At 40.2% G+C, this 15,815-nt stretch overlaps 1 protein-coding gene across 3 annotated transcripts in view; it reads left to right on the top strand.

Moving 5' to 3' along the window:
- The window catches only part of LRRC32 (leucine rich repeat containing 32), a 40,490-nt gene extending 25,989 nt beyond the window's left edge, over positions 1 to 14,501 (top strand). For all 3 annotated transcript variants that reach the window (XM_072133927.1, XM_072133929.1, XM_072133928.1), the window contains exon 3: positions 12,315 to 14,501. In XM_072133927.1, the coding sequence (XP_071990028.1) occupies positions 12,315 to 14,210 (1,896 nt within the window). In that variant the 3' untranslated portion in view covers positions 14,211 to 14,501. The remainder of the gene's footprint in view (positions 1 to 12,314) is intronic.
- Positions 14,502 to 15,815: the final 1,314 nt, after the last annotated feature.

Here is a 15,815-nt window from a genome sequence, read left to right as displayed (position 1 = left end):
GTAACTCCAGGGGTAGCTGTCATAGCAGCTGCTATGACAGCAGGGCCCACAGTGTCAGGGGGCCCTGCATCTGGGATATTGTGAGTGAATATGCTGTATGTTTGTGTATATTTGTATGTATGTATAAATGATATGTATATACTGTATGTATATATATATTTTTAAAGTGGTAAGTCTGCAATGGGGCCCTGCCTCTCCTAGTTACGCCCCTGTCTATCTTCACACACATGTACCTACATTAGGTCTTGCCAGGACCTGCAGGCTACACCCCTATCTAATATCTATCTATTCTATCTATCATTTCAAATCCATCTCTCTCTCTCTATCATATATATCATCTATCTCTATCATCTCAAATTTATCCTTCTCATATCTATCAGTCTAAATATAAGAATGTAATTAGAGGTGTTAATCCCACTTCTGTATGTGGAGGAGAGTCCTCACACTGCTGTGTTCTCAGCTTTCTGCATTAAACTGCTTCATAGCTCCTCCCCTCTAATTTGAGTAAAATCTATAGCAGGCTTGTGAGTGGATAATACAACAGCCAATCAGAACAGGTGGGAGGGGCATCTCAATGCAGGGCAGCGAAGAGCACAGCAGTGTGAGGACAGTGCCGTTTGTTGCCTTAGGACTTCTGCTCGAATGCATGATCCCAGCTAAACATTATTATTTGCATTATTGGGCAAACATGAGAACCAATTTGCATGTGTGTCAGACAATGGGGCAGATTTACTTACCCGGTCCGTTCGCGATCCAGCGGCGCGTTCTCTGCGGTGAATTCGGGTCCGGCCGGGATTCATCAAGGCAGTTCCTCCGACGTCCACCAGGTGGCGCTGCTGCGCTGAAGAGCATCGGAACGCACTCAAGTACACCGGCCTATCCTGGATGAAGGTAAGTGCAAGTTCCGCAACAATTTTCTTTTTTAAATACGGCGGTTTTTCCGAATCCGTTTGGTTTTCGTTCGGCCACGCCCCCCGATTTCCGTTGCGTGCATGCCAGCGCCGATGCGCCACAATCCTATCGCTTGCGCCAAAATCCCGGGGCAATACAGGGAAAATCGGCGCAGATCGGAAATATTCGGGAAACACGTCGGGAAACCGCGAATCGGGCCCTTAGTAAATGACCCCCAATGTTTACATAGAAAGCAATGTAAGTCTGCCACCTAGTGGTAAAAAGAAGAGAAGTTGCAGATATATTCTAGTGGATAATTTATAAATATAGGGGGGAATTACAATTTCACTAGACATCGGAGGATATTTATAGGAACACATTCTTAGAAAGCACAAGGGAAGCCTTAAAGAGCCCCCCACACACAGGAGACATTGTAGCCGGAGCCCCCCCATACACTTCTCCATTGTAGCTGTTTATCTCCGGGTGGATATTTTTAGTGGAAACTGATTAGTCAGTGATCCATGACAACAGGATTATGCAAGCAGTAAAAATGAATTAATACCGAACACCGAGCGTCCTGTAAGCCGAAGACGGCTCTAAGATATCCATAAATTACTGTGAAAAATTCTACATAAAACAACATCTGTTGCTGATTTTATTCTCTGTGATGCGAAACATGGAACGGCTAAACATTGCTCAATACTTCACTGTGTAAATCAACATCTAAAATTAATCTTGTACTAACCTCGAGTTACATGCACACATCTCACAGAGCGAGGATCAACGACAACTGCCCCCAGGGTAAATCTGCCCCCGGGGCACATCATAGTCACCAAATCATATTAATCAGATGTTCCCTGGATAAACTTAGTGGAATGTTTTTACAGCATTAACACAGCAATGTTAACAACTATAACAAATCTACAAATGCATCAAGAAAACAGTACAAAAAAAATCTTACTTCAGAGATACAGCAACAGAACCAAGAATACTACATAGATACAGCAACAGAACCAAGAATACTACATAGATACAGCACCACAACTAAGATTTCTACGTAAATATGTTATCAGAGCCAAGATTACTACATAGATACATTATCAGAACTAAGATTACTATGTAGATAAGGTAACAGAATCAAGATTACTACATGGATAAGGTACCAGAAACAAGATGACTACATACATATCTTACCAGAACCAAGAATACTATATAAATATGTTACTAGAACCAAAATTACTACATAAATACGTTACCAGAACCAAGAATACTATGTACATATGTCACCGGAACTAAGATTACTACATAGATACATTATCAGAACTAAGATTACTACAGAGATAAGGTACCAGAATCAAGATTACTACATGGATAAGGTACCAGAAACAAGATGACTACATAGATAACTTACCAGAACTAAGAATACTATATAGATATGTAACCAGAGCCAAAAGGACTACAAAGATACGTTACCAGAACCAAGAATTCTATGTAGATATGTTACCAGATCTAAGATTACTACATAGATACATTATTAGAACTAAGATTGCTACATAGATAAGGTACCAGAAACAAGATGACTACATAGATATCTTACCAGAACTAAGAATACTATGTAGATATGTAACCAGGACTAAGATTACTACATAGATACATTATCAGAACTCAGATTACTACATAGATAAGGTACCAGAAACAAGATGACTACATAGATATCTTACCAGAACCAAGAATACTATATAGATATGTACCCAGAGCCATGATTACTACATAGATGTGTTACTAGAACCAAGAATACTATGTAGATATATTAGCAGAACTACGATTACTACATAGATAAAGTACAAGAACCTAGATTACTACATAGATACATTATTAAAACTAAGATTACTACATAGATAAGGTACCAGAATGAAGATTACTACATGGAAAATTTACCAAAAACACGATATGTTACCAGAACCAAGAATACTCCGTATGTTACGTATACTACATATGTTAATATGTTACTAGCGCCAAAATTACTACATAGATACATTACCAGAACCAAGAATTTTACGTAGATATGTTAAGAGAACTAAGATTACTACATAGATACAGTACAAGAACCAAGATTACTACAGAGATACATTATCAAAACTACTTTTACTACATGGATACGGCACCAGAATCAATATTACTACATGGATAAGGTACCAGAAACAAGATGATTACATAGATAAAGTACAAGAACCTAGAATACTACATAAATAATGTACCAAAAACAAGATGACTACATAGATATGTTACCGGGAACCAATATTACAATAAAATTATATCAAAACCAACAGCACTGCATAGATACAGTAGTAGAACCAAGCTTACTACTTATATACAGCGCCAGATATTAAATAGATACAGTACTAGAATCAAGACTAAAACATAGATTCATTACCAAAACTAAGATTACTACATAGATGCAGAACCAAGATTATAACAAAGATACCTTACCAGAACTAATATTACTACATAGATATGGTACCAGTACCAAGATCACTACATAGATACCTACTAAATAAAAACCTTATACATAGAAACAGCACCAAAACCAAGATTTTGACATAGGAATATTACGAGAACCAAGTTTACTACATAGATACATGACCAAGAGGAATAGAACTACTCTATAACTACTATAATACTGCCCCCTATGTACAAGAATATAACTACTATAATACTGCCCCCTATGTACAAGAATATAACTACTATAATACTGCCCCCTATGTACAAGAATATAACTACTATAATACTGCCCCTTATGTACAAGAATATAACTACTATAATACTGCCCCCTATGTACAAGAATATAACTACTATAATACTGCCCCCTATGTACAAGAATATAACTACTATAATACTGCCCCCTATGTACAAGAATATAACTACTATAATACTGCCCCCTATGTACAATAATATAACTACTATAATCTGCCGCCTATGTACAAGAATATAACTACTATAATACTGCCCCCTATGTACAAGAATATATCTACAATAATACTGCCCCCTATGTACAAGAATATAACTACTATAATACTGCCCCCTATGTACAGGAATATAACTACTATAATACTGCCCCCTATGTACAAGAATATAACTACTATAATACTGCCCCCTATGTACAAGAATATAACTACTATAATACTGCCCCCTATGTACAGGAATATAACTACTATAATACTGCCCCCTATGTACAAGAATATAACTACTATAATACTGCCCCCTATGTACAAGAATATAAGTACTATAATACTGCCCCCTATGTACAAGAATATAACTACTATAGTACTGCCCCCTATGTACAAGAATATAGCTACTATAATACTGCCTCCTATGTACAGGAATATAACTACTATAATACTGCCCCCTATGTACAGGAATATAACTACTATAATACTGCCCCCTATGTACAAGAATGTAACTACTATAATACTGCCCCTATGTACAAAAATATAACTACTATAATACTGCCCCCTATGTACAAGAATGTAACTACTATAATACTGCCCCTATGTACAAGAATATAACTACTATAATACTGCCCCCTATGTACAAGAATGTAACTACTATAATACTGCCCCTATGTACAGGAATATAACTACTATAATACTCCCCCTATGTACAAGAATATAACTACTATAATACTGCCCCGTATGTACTGGAATATAACTACTATAATACTGCCCCCTATGTACAAGAATATAACTACTGTAATACTGCTCCCTATGTACAAGAATATAACTACTATAATACTGCCCCCTCTGTACAAGAATATAACTACTATAATACTGCCCCCTATGTACAAGAATATAACTACTATAATACTGCCCCCAATGTACAAGAATATAACTACTATAATACTACCCCCTATGTACAAGAATATAACTACTATAATACTGCCCCTATGTACAAGAATATAACTACTATAATACTGCCCCTATGTACAAGAATATAACTACTATAATACTGCTCCTATGTACAAGAATATAACTACTATAATACTGCTCCTATGTACAAGAATAGAACTACTATAATACTGCCCCTATGTACAAGAATATAACTACTATAATACTGCTCCTAAGTACAAGAATATAACTACTATAATACTGCTCCTATGTACAAGAATATAACTACTATAATACTGCCCCTATGTACAAGAATATAACTACTATAATACTGCTCCTAAGTACAAGAATATAACTACTATAATACTGCCCCTATGTACAAGAATATAACTACTATAATACTGCTCCTAAGTACAAGAATATAACTACTATAATACTGCCCCCTATGTACAAGAATATAACTACTATAGTACTGCCCCTATGTACAAGAATATAACTACTATAATACTGCCCCCTATGTACAAGAATGTAACTTCTATAATACTGCCCCTATGTACAAGAATATAACTACTATAATACTGCCCCCTATGTACAAGAATGTAACTACTATAATACTGCCCCTATGTACAGGAATATAACTACTATAATACTGCCCCCTATGTACAAGAATATAACTACTATAATGCTCCCCCTATGTACAAGAATATAACTACTATAATACTGCCCCCTATGTACTGGAATATAACTACTATAATACTGCCCCTATGTACAAGAATATAACTACTATAATACTGCCCCCTATGTACAAGAATATAACTACTATAATGCTCCCCCTATGTACAAGAATATAACTACTATAATGCTCCCCCTATGTACAAGAATATAACTACTGTAATACTGCTCCCTATGTACAAGAATATAACTACTATAATACTGCCCCCTATGTACAAGAATATAACTACTATAATACTGCCCCCTATGTACAAGAATATAACTACTATAATACTGCCCCCTATGTACAAGAATATAACTACTGTAATACTGCTCCCTATGTACAAGAATATAACTACTATAATACTGCCCCCTATGTACAAGAATATAACTACTATAATACTGCCCCCTATGTACAAGAATATAACTACTATAATACTGCCCCCTCTGTACAAGAATATAACTACTATAATACTGCCCCTATGTACAAGAATATAACTACTATAATACTGCTCCTATGTACAAGAATATAACTACTATAATACTGCCCCCTATGTACAAGAATATAACTACTATAATACTGCCCCCTATGTACAAGAATATAACTACTATAATACTGCCCCCTATGTACAAGAATATAACTACTATAATACTGCCCCCTATGTACAGGAATATAACTACTATAATACTGCCCCCTATGTACAAGAATATCACTACTATAATACTGCCCCCTATGTACAAGAATATAACTACTATAATACTGCCCCCTGTGTACAAGAATATAACTACTATAATATCGCCCCCTATGTACAGGAATATAACTACTATAATACTGTCCCTATGTACAAGAATATAACTACTATAATACTGCCCCCTATGTACAAGAATATAACTACTATAATACTGCCCCCTATGTACAGGAATCTAACTACTATAATACTGCCCCCTATGTACAAGAATATAACTACTATAATACTGCCTCCTATGTACAAGAATATAACTACTATAATACTGCCCCCTATGTACAAGAATATAACTACTATAATACTGCCCCCTATGTACAAGAATATAACTGCTATAATACTGCCCCTATGTACAAGACTTTCCTGTAGGGCAGGGATAGCGGTATATACTATATATATATATACTGAGGACATATTCCATGCAGTGATTTCTGCAGATAACAATACACAGTTTGGAGCCAAATTCCTAAGTAGAGGAATCCGTGTTGCGGCGCGGGGAGTAGTTCCTGCGGGAGGTTCTCGGCCGCTCTGCGCTCTTCACGATGAGGAAATCTCCTGCAGGACTGAAATAAATGAAGCGAGTTTTACAGAAAAGAAGTAAACTCCAAGAATCTGTCACTTCTCCTCCTCCTGAAGCCGCACAGAGCGGATCTGACATCCTGAGTTCTAGGAATTCTGCGGAGATACAAGGTCATGTGACTCTGATACATTGTTACCATCAGCTTCCCATTATGTACATGTAATACCGCCACATACACGCTCTGAGCTGTAGTGGTTATATTGTACTTCTATATGGCCATAAATTCACATGTCTATAGTACGGTGGGCACTATATGGCGGCATTACACTGTCCAGCTCCGGTGCGACTTCAACCTCCTGGGCCCTAATGTAAAATCTGAAGCAGAGCACCTCATCATCACATACAGCTCCTCCATATTCAAGTGACCTGCAATACCAAGCACAACCACTATACAATGTGCGGCACTGTTCTCAGTGAGTAGTGAAGCAACCACAGTGGTCGCCCAAATACTGCAGTTCTTTAGTGGAGGTCGATGATTGGTAAACCCCGTGATCTATATAAGGTGATCAATAAAAAAAAAAGTACTGGCAGGACCTCTAAAAGGTCCAAAATATGGCTGCTTTGTTTTTAAAATAGTGCTACACTCGTATAAAACACTGGATCTCACTCCTGTTCATCTCAATGGAGCTATGCTGCAATACCAGTCATAACCTGTCTGTAGGAGTGGCGCTGTTTCCAAGAAATTTTGTTTGATTTTATACTGTGAATGTCTTCAGTGAAAAGTTCTGGTGGGTCCAGTTTGACACTACCGCCCTATTGTATCATCTGAGCCACAAAGTATTGAGTTCCCAGTGATATCAGTAGCAGGGGTCCCCGGAGACTACTTAGGAAGTGTTGCTCTTGGAATGTAGAGTCCATCTTCAGTGGAAATATTTACCATTCCTTAAAGACAGCCGATAACTCCCAGCATCTGGAACCTACACCCTCCAACATCAAAGTGTCTGCTAGACAAACATGGCCTGCGAGAATGCGCTTTATGGCCTGCTGCGAAACTTCTCTCCCCCCCCCCAAGATCCTATTAATATGTCACATGACACATAAATCTGTATTCCTCCCTCTCCTCTTGATCCAAAAGATCAAAAAAGATTCTAAGAGAAGAAGTTGTCTTGTTGTTACAATGGAGGACACAGCACACCTAGAGAATATGTAGGTGACCATTGATTTCAATGGAGGTTCATGTAATACCTCATTTCTCCTGAAGGGGCACTGCAGGAAATACATATACAGATTATAGGTCACTGATAGAGTTCCTTACAACAGGAACCACTCTAATACGGCCATTGATTAAAAAAAAAAGGGATTGGCCAAAGATGGAGAAGTCCTTTAAGAATACGTAGTGGCCTTTATGTACTTTTTTCAAATTCTGGACAATATGAACTTAAAGGAAATCTACCATCAAAATCTGTCATGATAAACCAGGGATATTACTCATAGATCAGGGCACTGGGACTGTGGTAATCTTCTTATATCTGTTATCCATGGCCTCCTTTTGTCTAAAATCAACTTTTATAATTATGCCAATGAGACAGCAGGGCTCTCGGGGTGTTCCCAGGGCCCATCTGTTCTGTAGCTTCACAGGTTGCTACACTGAACATGTTCCACCAAACCCTCTGCTTTCTTTATGGAGACCTGCTCTGCTCATTATAACAGAATGTGAAGCTAAAGCACGGAGGGGCTCTGGTAACACCCTTCATTAACATAATTTTAAAAGTTGATTTTAGAAGGAAGGAGGCCATGAATAACACATATTAGAAGATACCACAGTCATGGTCCGGATCTATGAGTAATGTCCCTGGTTTATCAGGATGGATTTTGATTGTAGTTTGTCCTGGTTTGAAAAAGGGGCTTAACTTTATTTCAGAGCTGCAATACCAGATATAGACTGAGGAGGCACTGTGTCTGAAAGAAATGCAGTTTTCTGGATTTCATTGTCAAAGAGTAAATAATTTTTCTACTACAGTATCGGATGTGTTTTAGTTTCTCACCACTTGTAAGATCTCTGCTTGCTGTAGGTAAATGGTAATTATTCATGAGACAAAGCTGCAATACCGTATGGCATTCTAGTGGATGGTGGGGAATATTGAACTGTAACCACATATGTTTGGTTCTGGTCATTAGGGAGACCTATCTGTCTATGATGCCCCCTAGTGGTGAGTCTTAGATGAGGTCTGGTCTTGTAGTCAAAGGCTCGAAGTGTAATGATAATAATGATAATAGGCAATACAGACGCAACACTGCATCCCCCTCCCAACTTCTAGAGGGCAAAACAGAGATTTACATATATTAATACCCACACCTACAAGTATATTGCCCCTTTACCGCTCCCACAAGGGGCATAGCTAGAGGGGGCAGAGAGTGCGGCTGCTACCGGGCCCAAGAGGTTTAGGGGGCCCATAAGGTGTCACTTTGCTCTGGGGTCCATCAGCTTCAAGTTACTCTACTGTGTAAAATACCACCTTAATGCCCCCGTTAGTGCCCCAACACAATTAATTATCCCTTATTAGAGCCCTACTACAAAATAGCAAAATCTAGCACCCATCTGGCGGTTAGTTTCTTAGATCCTCCCCTTTATATTGGGACTGCCCCCTTAAATACTATACCCAATAGTGAAAAGTAAGATGTCTCCCGCACATTATAATGGGAACATATGTAAATCCAGAGCGACACACATGGCGGTATTATGCAGCCCCATATGGCAGGTCCTTATGTGCAGCCTCATGTGAAGCAGATGTCTCCAAAGTAATTATCACAGACTCCCACCGCTCCGGTCACAGGGATTTTCCTTCCATCCTTTTGTGGATTTGCCAAGTTTACGATGTATGAAGATGGGGCCATGATAGATGAACCGGACCACGATCCGTATCGGGAACATGAGCCGCTCTGGTTGCAATTTGTTAATGACCAGATTCAGCGAAATTAAGAAGAAGACAGAGATAGAAACGACGGAGGAGGTGGAGGAGGTTCTGGACACGGAGTCCAAGAATTTTTTCAGGTTCTATAATAAATATGGGGGCTATTCCCAAAAATAGGTAAAATATGAATGATTAGTCCGTGGTAATTGCCAAAACTGGGGTCCCATCACATAGATGGACATGGATGTGTGACCACCACTAAAGCCCCGGACCCCCACTTTAGTGATCTTTGAGGAGCCCATTATATCCAAATATTTTAGCATTGAATGACCCTTAAACAAGCTAGCATTGAGGACCACTGATGGAGGACAGGGAGGGTGGACAGCACTTAAAAGGGATCTTCACCAATCATTAACTTACTGAAAAGGGTGATGTCATCAAGACAACTTGTACTCCATCAAGGGTGAGGGCTTTCCAGGTTCAGAGAAAAAATCCATGGATCCAGCTCTCTCTAAACGATATTGGTCGTTACTTGGCATCCAAAAGCAATAGACAGGTCAACGTCAACGCGGTTCTAGCACTAGACCGCCCTCTTACTCATGATCGGAGTCATGAGTAAGACGTTGACCTGTAGACCTGTCTATTGCTTTTGGATGCCATGTAACGACCAATATCATTTAGAGAGAGCTGGATCCATGGATTTTTTTTCGTTCAAACAGTCGGGACCAAACAGTCGGGTTGGATCCGTGCTCCACAAGTTGATAGCCGCAGATCTAGGTGAGCTGGAGAAAGCTTGATTTCTTCCCAGCTTCAGCACCCACTCTACGAGAGCCTTCACATAACATTGAGGTGTTGTTGAAAAAGATTCAATTTTTGTGGAAATGAGTCAAAGGAACATCTTGAAATGAGCCCATGTGGTGGAGCTTCTAAGAGGGGCTTGACCTTACGTAGACTAAAATAATCCAATAAAACATAAGGCAGAAGGGCTTCAAAGTTGTGTAGAGCTCAGGAAGATCTTTGAATGTGTGTAGGGTTTCAGTGTGGACAACATGGTCAGGTTGTTCTCAGTAACGTGTGGTCAAAACATGTCTCTACACTTAGATCAAGGCTTAACCAACAATACTTCTACTGCTTTACCAGCAAAAGTCATCAGATGACCATATAACTGTAGTCTCTACTATTGGCAATAAGAAGTTTTAGGTTAGAGCTCCTCCACAACTTGGTATGTGACCAGCTCAGGGTGAAATAGAATGTTGCAGATATGTTTGGACATTTCTTGCTAATGTCACTTAATCTCTATCTCAAGGATAGAAAAAGGGGTCTTGTCTTGTTTTTAGGGTTTCAACCCATAACACCCCAAACTAATAAGAGTGTGGGACCAGAGCTTTATTCACTTTGGAAGGACAACAAGGACAGCCATTCCTGGAAGTCTCTTAACAAGGAAGGGACATTTGTCAAGCACTCTGGGATACTTACGGACCTCCATTCTCATTATAATTTGAGGTCCCTTAAGTTGAACCCTAGCAATCGGATGGATACTAGAGATGAGCGAGCACTGAAATGCTCGAGTGCTCGTTATTCGAGACAAACTTTTCCTGATGCTCGAGTGCTCGTCTCGAATAACGAGCCCCATTGAAGTCAATGGGAGACTCGAGCATTTTTCACTGAAAGAACAGATTGAAAGAACGCTAAAGAATAACACATTGCAGATGTTTGCAGATGTTTTCACTGAAAGAACACATTGAAAGAACACAGTGAAGAACACATTGCAGATGTTCCGTACATCTGCAATGTGTTCTTCACACATAATGTTCTTCATATACTATTGTGAAGAACACCCTTGGCACGCGTGTCTTCCGATAAGTTAGCAGATGTTCGGAACATCTGCAATCTGTTCTTCACTGTGTTCTTTCTGTGGTGTTGGTCCTGCTTCAGCCTCCATTTCAGCCCCCGCTCTGATCCTCCATGCCCGCTCCAGCGCCGCTCCGCCCGCTCCGTGATGCCCGCTCCGCCATGCCCGCTCTGATCCTCCATGCCCGCTCTGATCCTCCATGCCCGCTCCAGCCCCGCTCCGATCCTCCATGCCCGCTCCAGCCCCGCTCCGATCCTCCATGCCCGCTCCATCCCTGCTCCGCTCCGTGATGTCCGCTCCTCCATGCCCGCTCCGATCCTCCATGCCCGCTCCAGCCCCGCTCCGCTCCACTTCAGCCTCCGCTCCTGCATGCCTGATCCTTCGTCTGCGCTCGTGTCTTCGGCTAAGTGAGCAGATGTTCGGAACATCTGCAATCTGTTCTTCACTGTGTTCTTCACTTAAATGATCCTGTGGTCACTGTTTTAATTGTATTCTTCATTGTTCTTCACTGTTTTTTCTTAATTAAATGCTCGATCTCGAGCAGGGGAAATACTAGTCCGAGCAACGAGCCGTTCTGAGTACTCTAATACTCGAACGAGCATCAAGCTCGGACGAGTATACTCACTCATCTCTAATGGATACTTATCAAATATTAGTAAATTAGTGTTATAAATTGCCAATGCTCATTATGGTCATCAACCATTGAGCTTGACTAAATCTGTCCATGTCCTAACTTGTCTATAATGTCTATAATGTTCCTCTGCCTCTAATCTATGTTTCTGTTTCTTCTTTCTCCTATAGATGAATATGGTGGCACACTGTCAGAACAAATCATTCCAGGAGATTCCACTGGGGCTTCCCATGAACATCAATGCGCTCTACATGTCTAAAAATGACCTCCGCAACCTCACCAAGACTCCATTGACTTTTTACTCCTTAATAGAGATCCTTGATCTAAGTAGCAACAAAATACGATATATACAACCAAATACTTTCGAGGATATGGTCAACTTGAAAGAAATTAATCTTTCGGACAATTATCTAGACAAATTTGTGAGCTACAGGCCACCATCAGGCATAGGTATCTTACCTAACATCCAAAAGTTGGACCTGTCAAGGAATAGCCTGTACACAGATATGATTGGATACTTTCTAGAAAACGCTCCTCACCTCCGCTACCTTTCTCTATCAGAGAACAGCATCACATCGATTTCTCCTGAAATGTTTTTGGGCACCCCATCTCTAGAGGTCCTTGACCTTCACAACAATATCATAATGGACATTGAGGAGGGATCTTTTGAAGACCTTTTTCATCTCAAGAACATTAACCTCGCCATGAATTCCATCACTTGCATATCCCAATTTAACCTCCGACAACTCAAAAGCCTCAACCTCAGCAAGAATAGTCTACAATCGTTCTACACCTCAGAATCCGATGAAGAATATCAGCTAAGGGATGTTGACCTCAGTGACAACAAACTAGTAAGTTTCCCAGTTTTCCCAAATGTGAACAATATTGTTTCCCTAAACCTATCCATGAACTTAATCCGGTTTGGAGAAGAGACATCTCAGAAGGAGTATAGCTGGTTGGAAGAAGATGGCGGAAGGGATGCAAGTATGGTTAATTTACTAAAGCTTACCCATCTCGACTTGAGTTACAATAACATCCAGTCCATCACTGAAGATGTCTTCACCACCATGCCAATGCTGAAATTGGTCAACCTGAGCAGGAATTGTCTTCAGTCTTTTCAATTTGGAGACAAAGTTAAGTTAAACTCATTAGAAGAACTTGATTTGAGTGAAAATTTGATACAGAACATGACTCTTGGGCCAGGATCATTGACATCTTTACAGGTTCTTCACTTGCAAAATAACCAACTTCGGGTGGTTGAGTCCGGAACGTTCCAACATCTTCCAAGCATCACCAACATTAACCTTCAGAACAATAATGTTGAACTGTGCGGTACAAACTTTGAAGCGGCAAGACAAAAACTGATTACCCACTCCTGTTTGTTCTTCTACAACATTCCGACTTTACAATATCTAAACCTCCGGCAGAATATGCTGGCGACTCTACCACAATATGCATTTTACGGAACGCCCTTGACTTTTCTGGACATCTCCGTGAACCTTGGCCTTACCATCAAACCCAATGCTATGAAAGGATTAGAAAGTTCTCTTGAAGTTCTACATGCTGAAGATAATTCTCTCGTTCAGTTGAATGTTGAGTTGCCTTTCCTGGTCCAGCTGAGATATCTAAACCTCTCGGGAAACCAATTGACCTGGCTTCCACCATGGAACAAAAATTGTCGATTGGAGACTCTTGATCTAAGTAATAACAGTTTCAGTAATCTGAAGGATAGTAATATCCCCATATTGGAAAACACTTTAAAAAATCTTTCCATATCTGGAAACCCTCTCAGCTGCTGTGCCAATTCTTGGATAACCCATATGGTTAGAAGGAACCTGGCGAGTATCACAGATCTAGATGCCACCCTGTGTCAAACGTCTAATGGAGAAAGAGTGGAGATACTTCTAGGCGAGAACAATACCGAAAACTGTGAAGAAGAGGAGATGAAGGACATGAATATTATCATCATTATTACTATAGTTCTAGTCTTATTGGTCACTGCCGTAGGTGTTGGATTTTTAGTTTTTTACTGCAAACAAAAAGTTAACCCACGGTTCAAAGCTTAATACAAAGGTCCTCTTGTACGTGGCCAACATTAAGGACATGTAGAAGGGGCTTTCCACCAGCCATCTGACCTTGAGTTCCATCCTCATCCTTGTTAATCAAATGACTTGATACCAAGAAAAAAAAACTCCTAAAAACACTCGGGAACCAAAGACTTTTTACGAACTTTTGAATGTTTTACTGTTACATAGTTATTATTGTCTTATTCTGGACGGTGAGAATGAACTTTTAATTTTGCATTGATGCAGAAACAAAAATGTATTTTTTTTTTGGAGATAATTCTTTATTTTGTACTTCCTATGGCAGGTTACATTATAAAGGAAATCATTTATAAAATACGGATAGTTATTATGTTTTATAGTTCTTTTGTTTTACCTGAAGTTGACTTTGAAGTAAATTTGTCGAATTGATGGATATCCTAAGCAAATCAGCTCAGAAATCAAAAAACGACCTCACGTTAGCCAAACCAGACACCCCCCTGGCTACTTGGTAGGTTTTTTTTTTTCTGGCTGACAGCTAATTTGCATACTTAATTCCCATAAAGCATTGCCTGAAAGTGATTCTCTTCAATGAGAACTAGCACCCCCGAGGGTTTTGTTATCCTAATTGAGAAAATGTACCCACAGCATGTAACGTTGGTGGTCTACTCCCAGCAATGTCCTCCCACTCCCAGGAGAGAGAACAGCCAGGTTAGTTTCTCTCCCCAGAAGTTGCCTGAGGGATCCTCACCTGCTATCCTCCTGACTCCTTATTGCTGATTAACTCCCCTGCCCTTGCCTTTATCTTCCAATATGGCTCTGAATCGTGCTTGTGCTTCTGTGGTTGTGTCACAGAATGAGAAAGGGTTGCCATCCCTGAACTGACCCACAACCCCAATTCCCTACCTAGTGGCCTCACAAACCCCAGTGGTAAAGGACTACTGGTTGATAATCTCTACTCTGAATATGTGCTCAGAAAAGAAGATAAAGAAGGCAGATAAATAGACAAACAAAAGAGAATCTGGGAACAGGCTCAGGAACAGGGTTCAGACAAGATTCAGGCTTAGGTAAAGGTTCTAAGTCTAGGGTTTCGGATCAGGCAGGATTTAGGCTCAGGTACTCGTTCGGTTTCCGGATTACATTGGGGTTTAGGATTCTGGATCAGGCAGGATTCAGGCTCGGATACAGGTTTGGGGTTATAGATCAGGGGGGTTCAGGCTCAGATAAAGGTTTGGGGTTATGGATCAGGCAGGATTCAGGCTCAGATACAGGTTTGGGGTTATGGATCAGGCAGGATTCAGGCTCAGATACAGGTTTGGGGTTATAGATCAGGCGGGATTCAGGCTCAGATAAATGTTCGGGGTTATGGATCAGGCAGGATTCAGGCTCAGTTATAGGTTCGGGGTTATGGATCAGGCAGGGTTCAGGCTCAGGTGCAGGTTTGGGGTTATGGATCAGGCAGGATTATGGCTCAGATACAGCTCTGGCGTTCCTTATCAGGCTGGGGTTCTGGTTACTGGGCCAGACAGAATACAGGCTCAGGTACAGATTCAAGGTTATGTATCAGGCAGGATTCAGGCAGGGTCAGAGTTTCTGTATAGTCTGAGGTTCATGGTAGTGGATCAAGCT

This window comes from Engystomops pustulosus, chromosome 2 (assembly GCF_040894005.1).
Source record: "Engystomops pustulosus chromosome 2, aEngPut4.maternal, whole genome shotgun sequence".
In the NCBI taxonomy this organism is placed as follows: domain Eukaryota; kingdom Metazoa; phylum Chordata; class Amphibia; order Anura; family Leptodactylidae; genus Engystomops; species Engystomops pustulosus.
The sequence above is the reverse complement of the archived record's forward strand: the minus strand, read 5'-3'. Positions and strand labels throughout refer to the sequence as shown.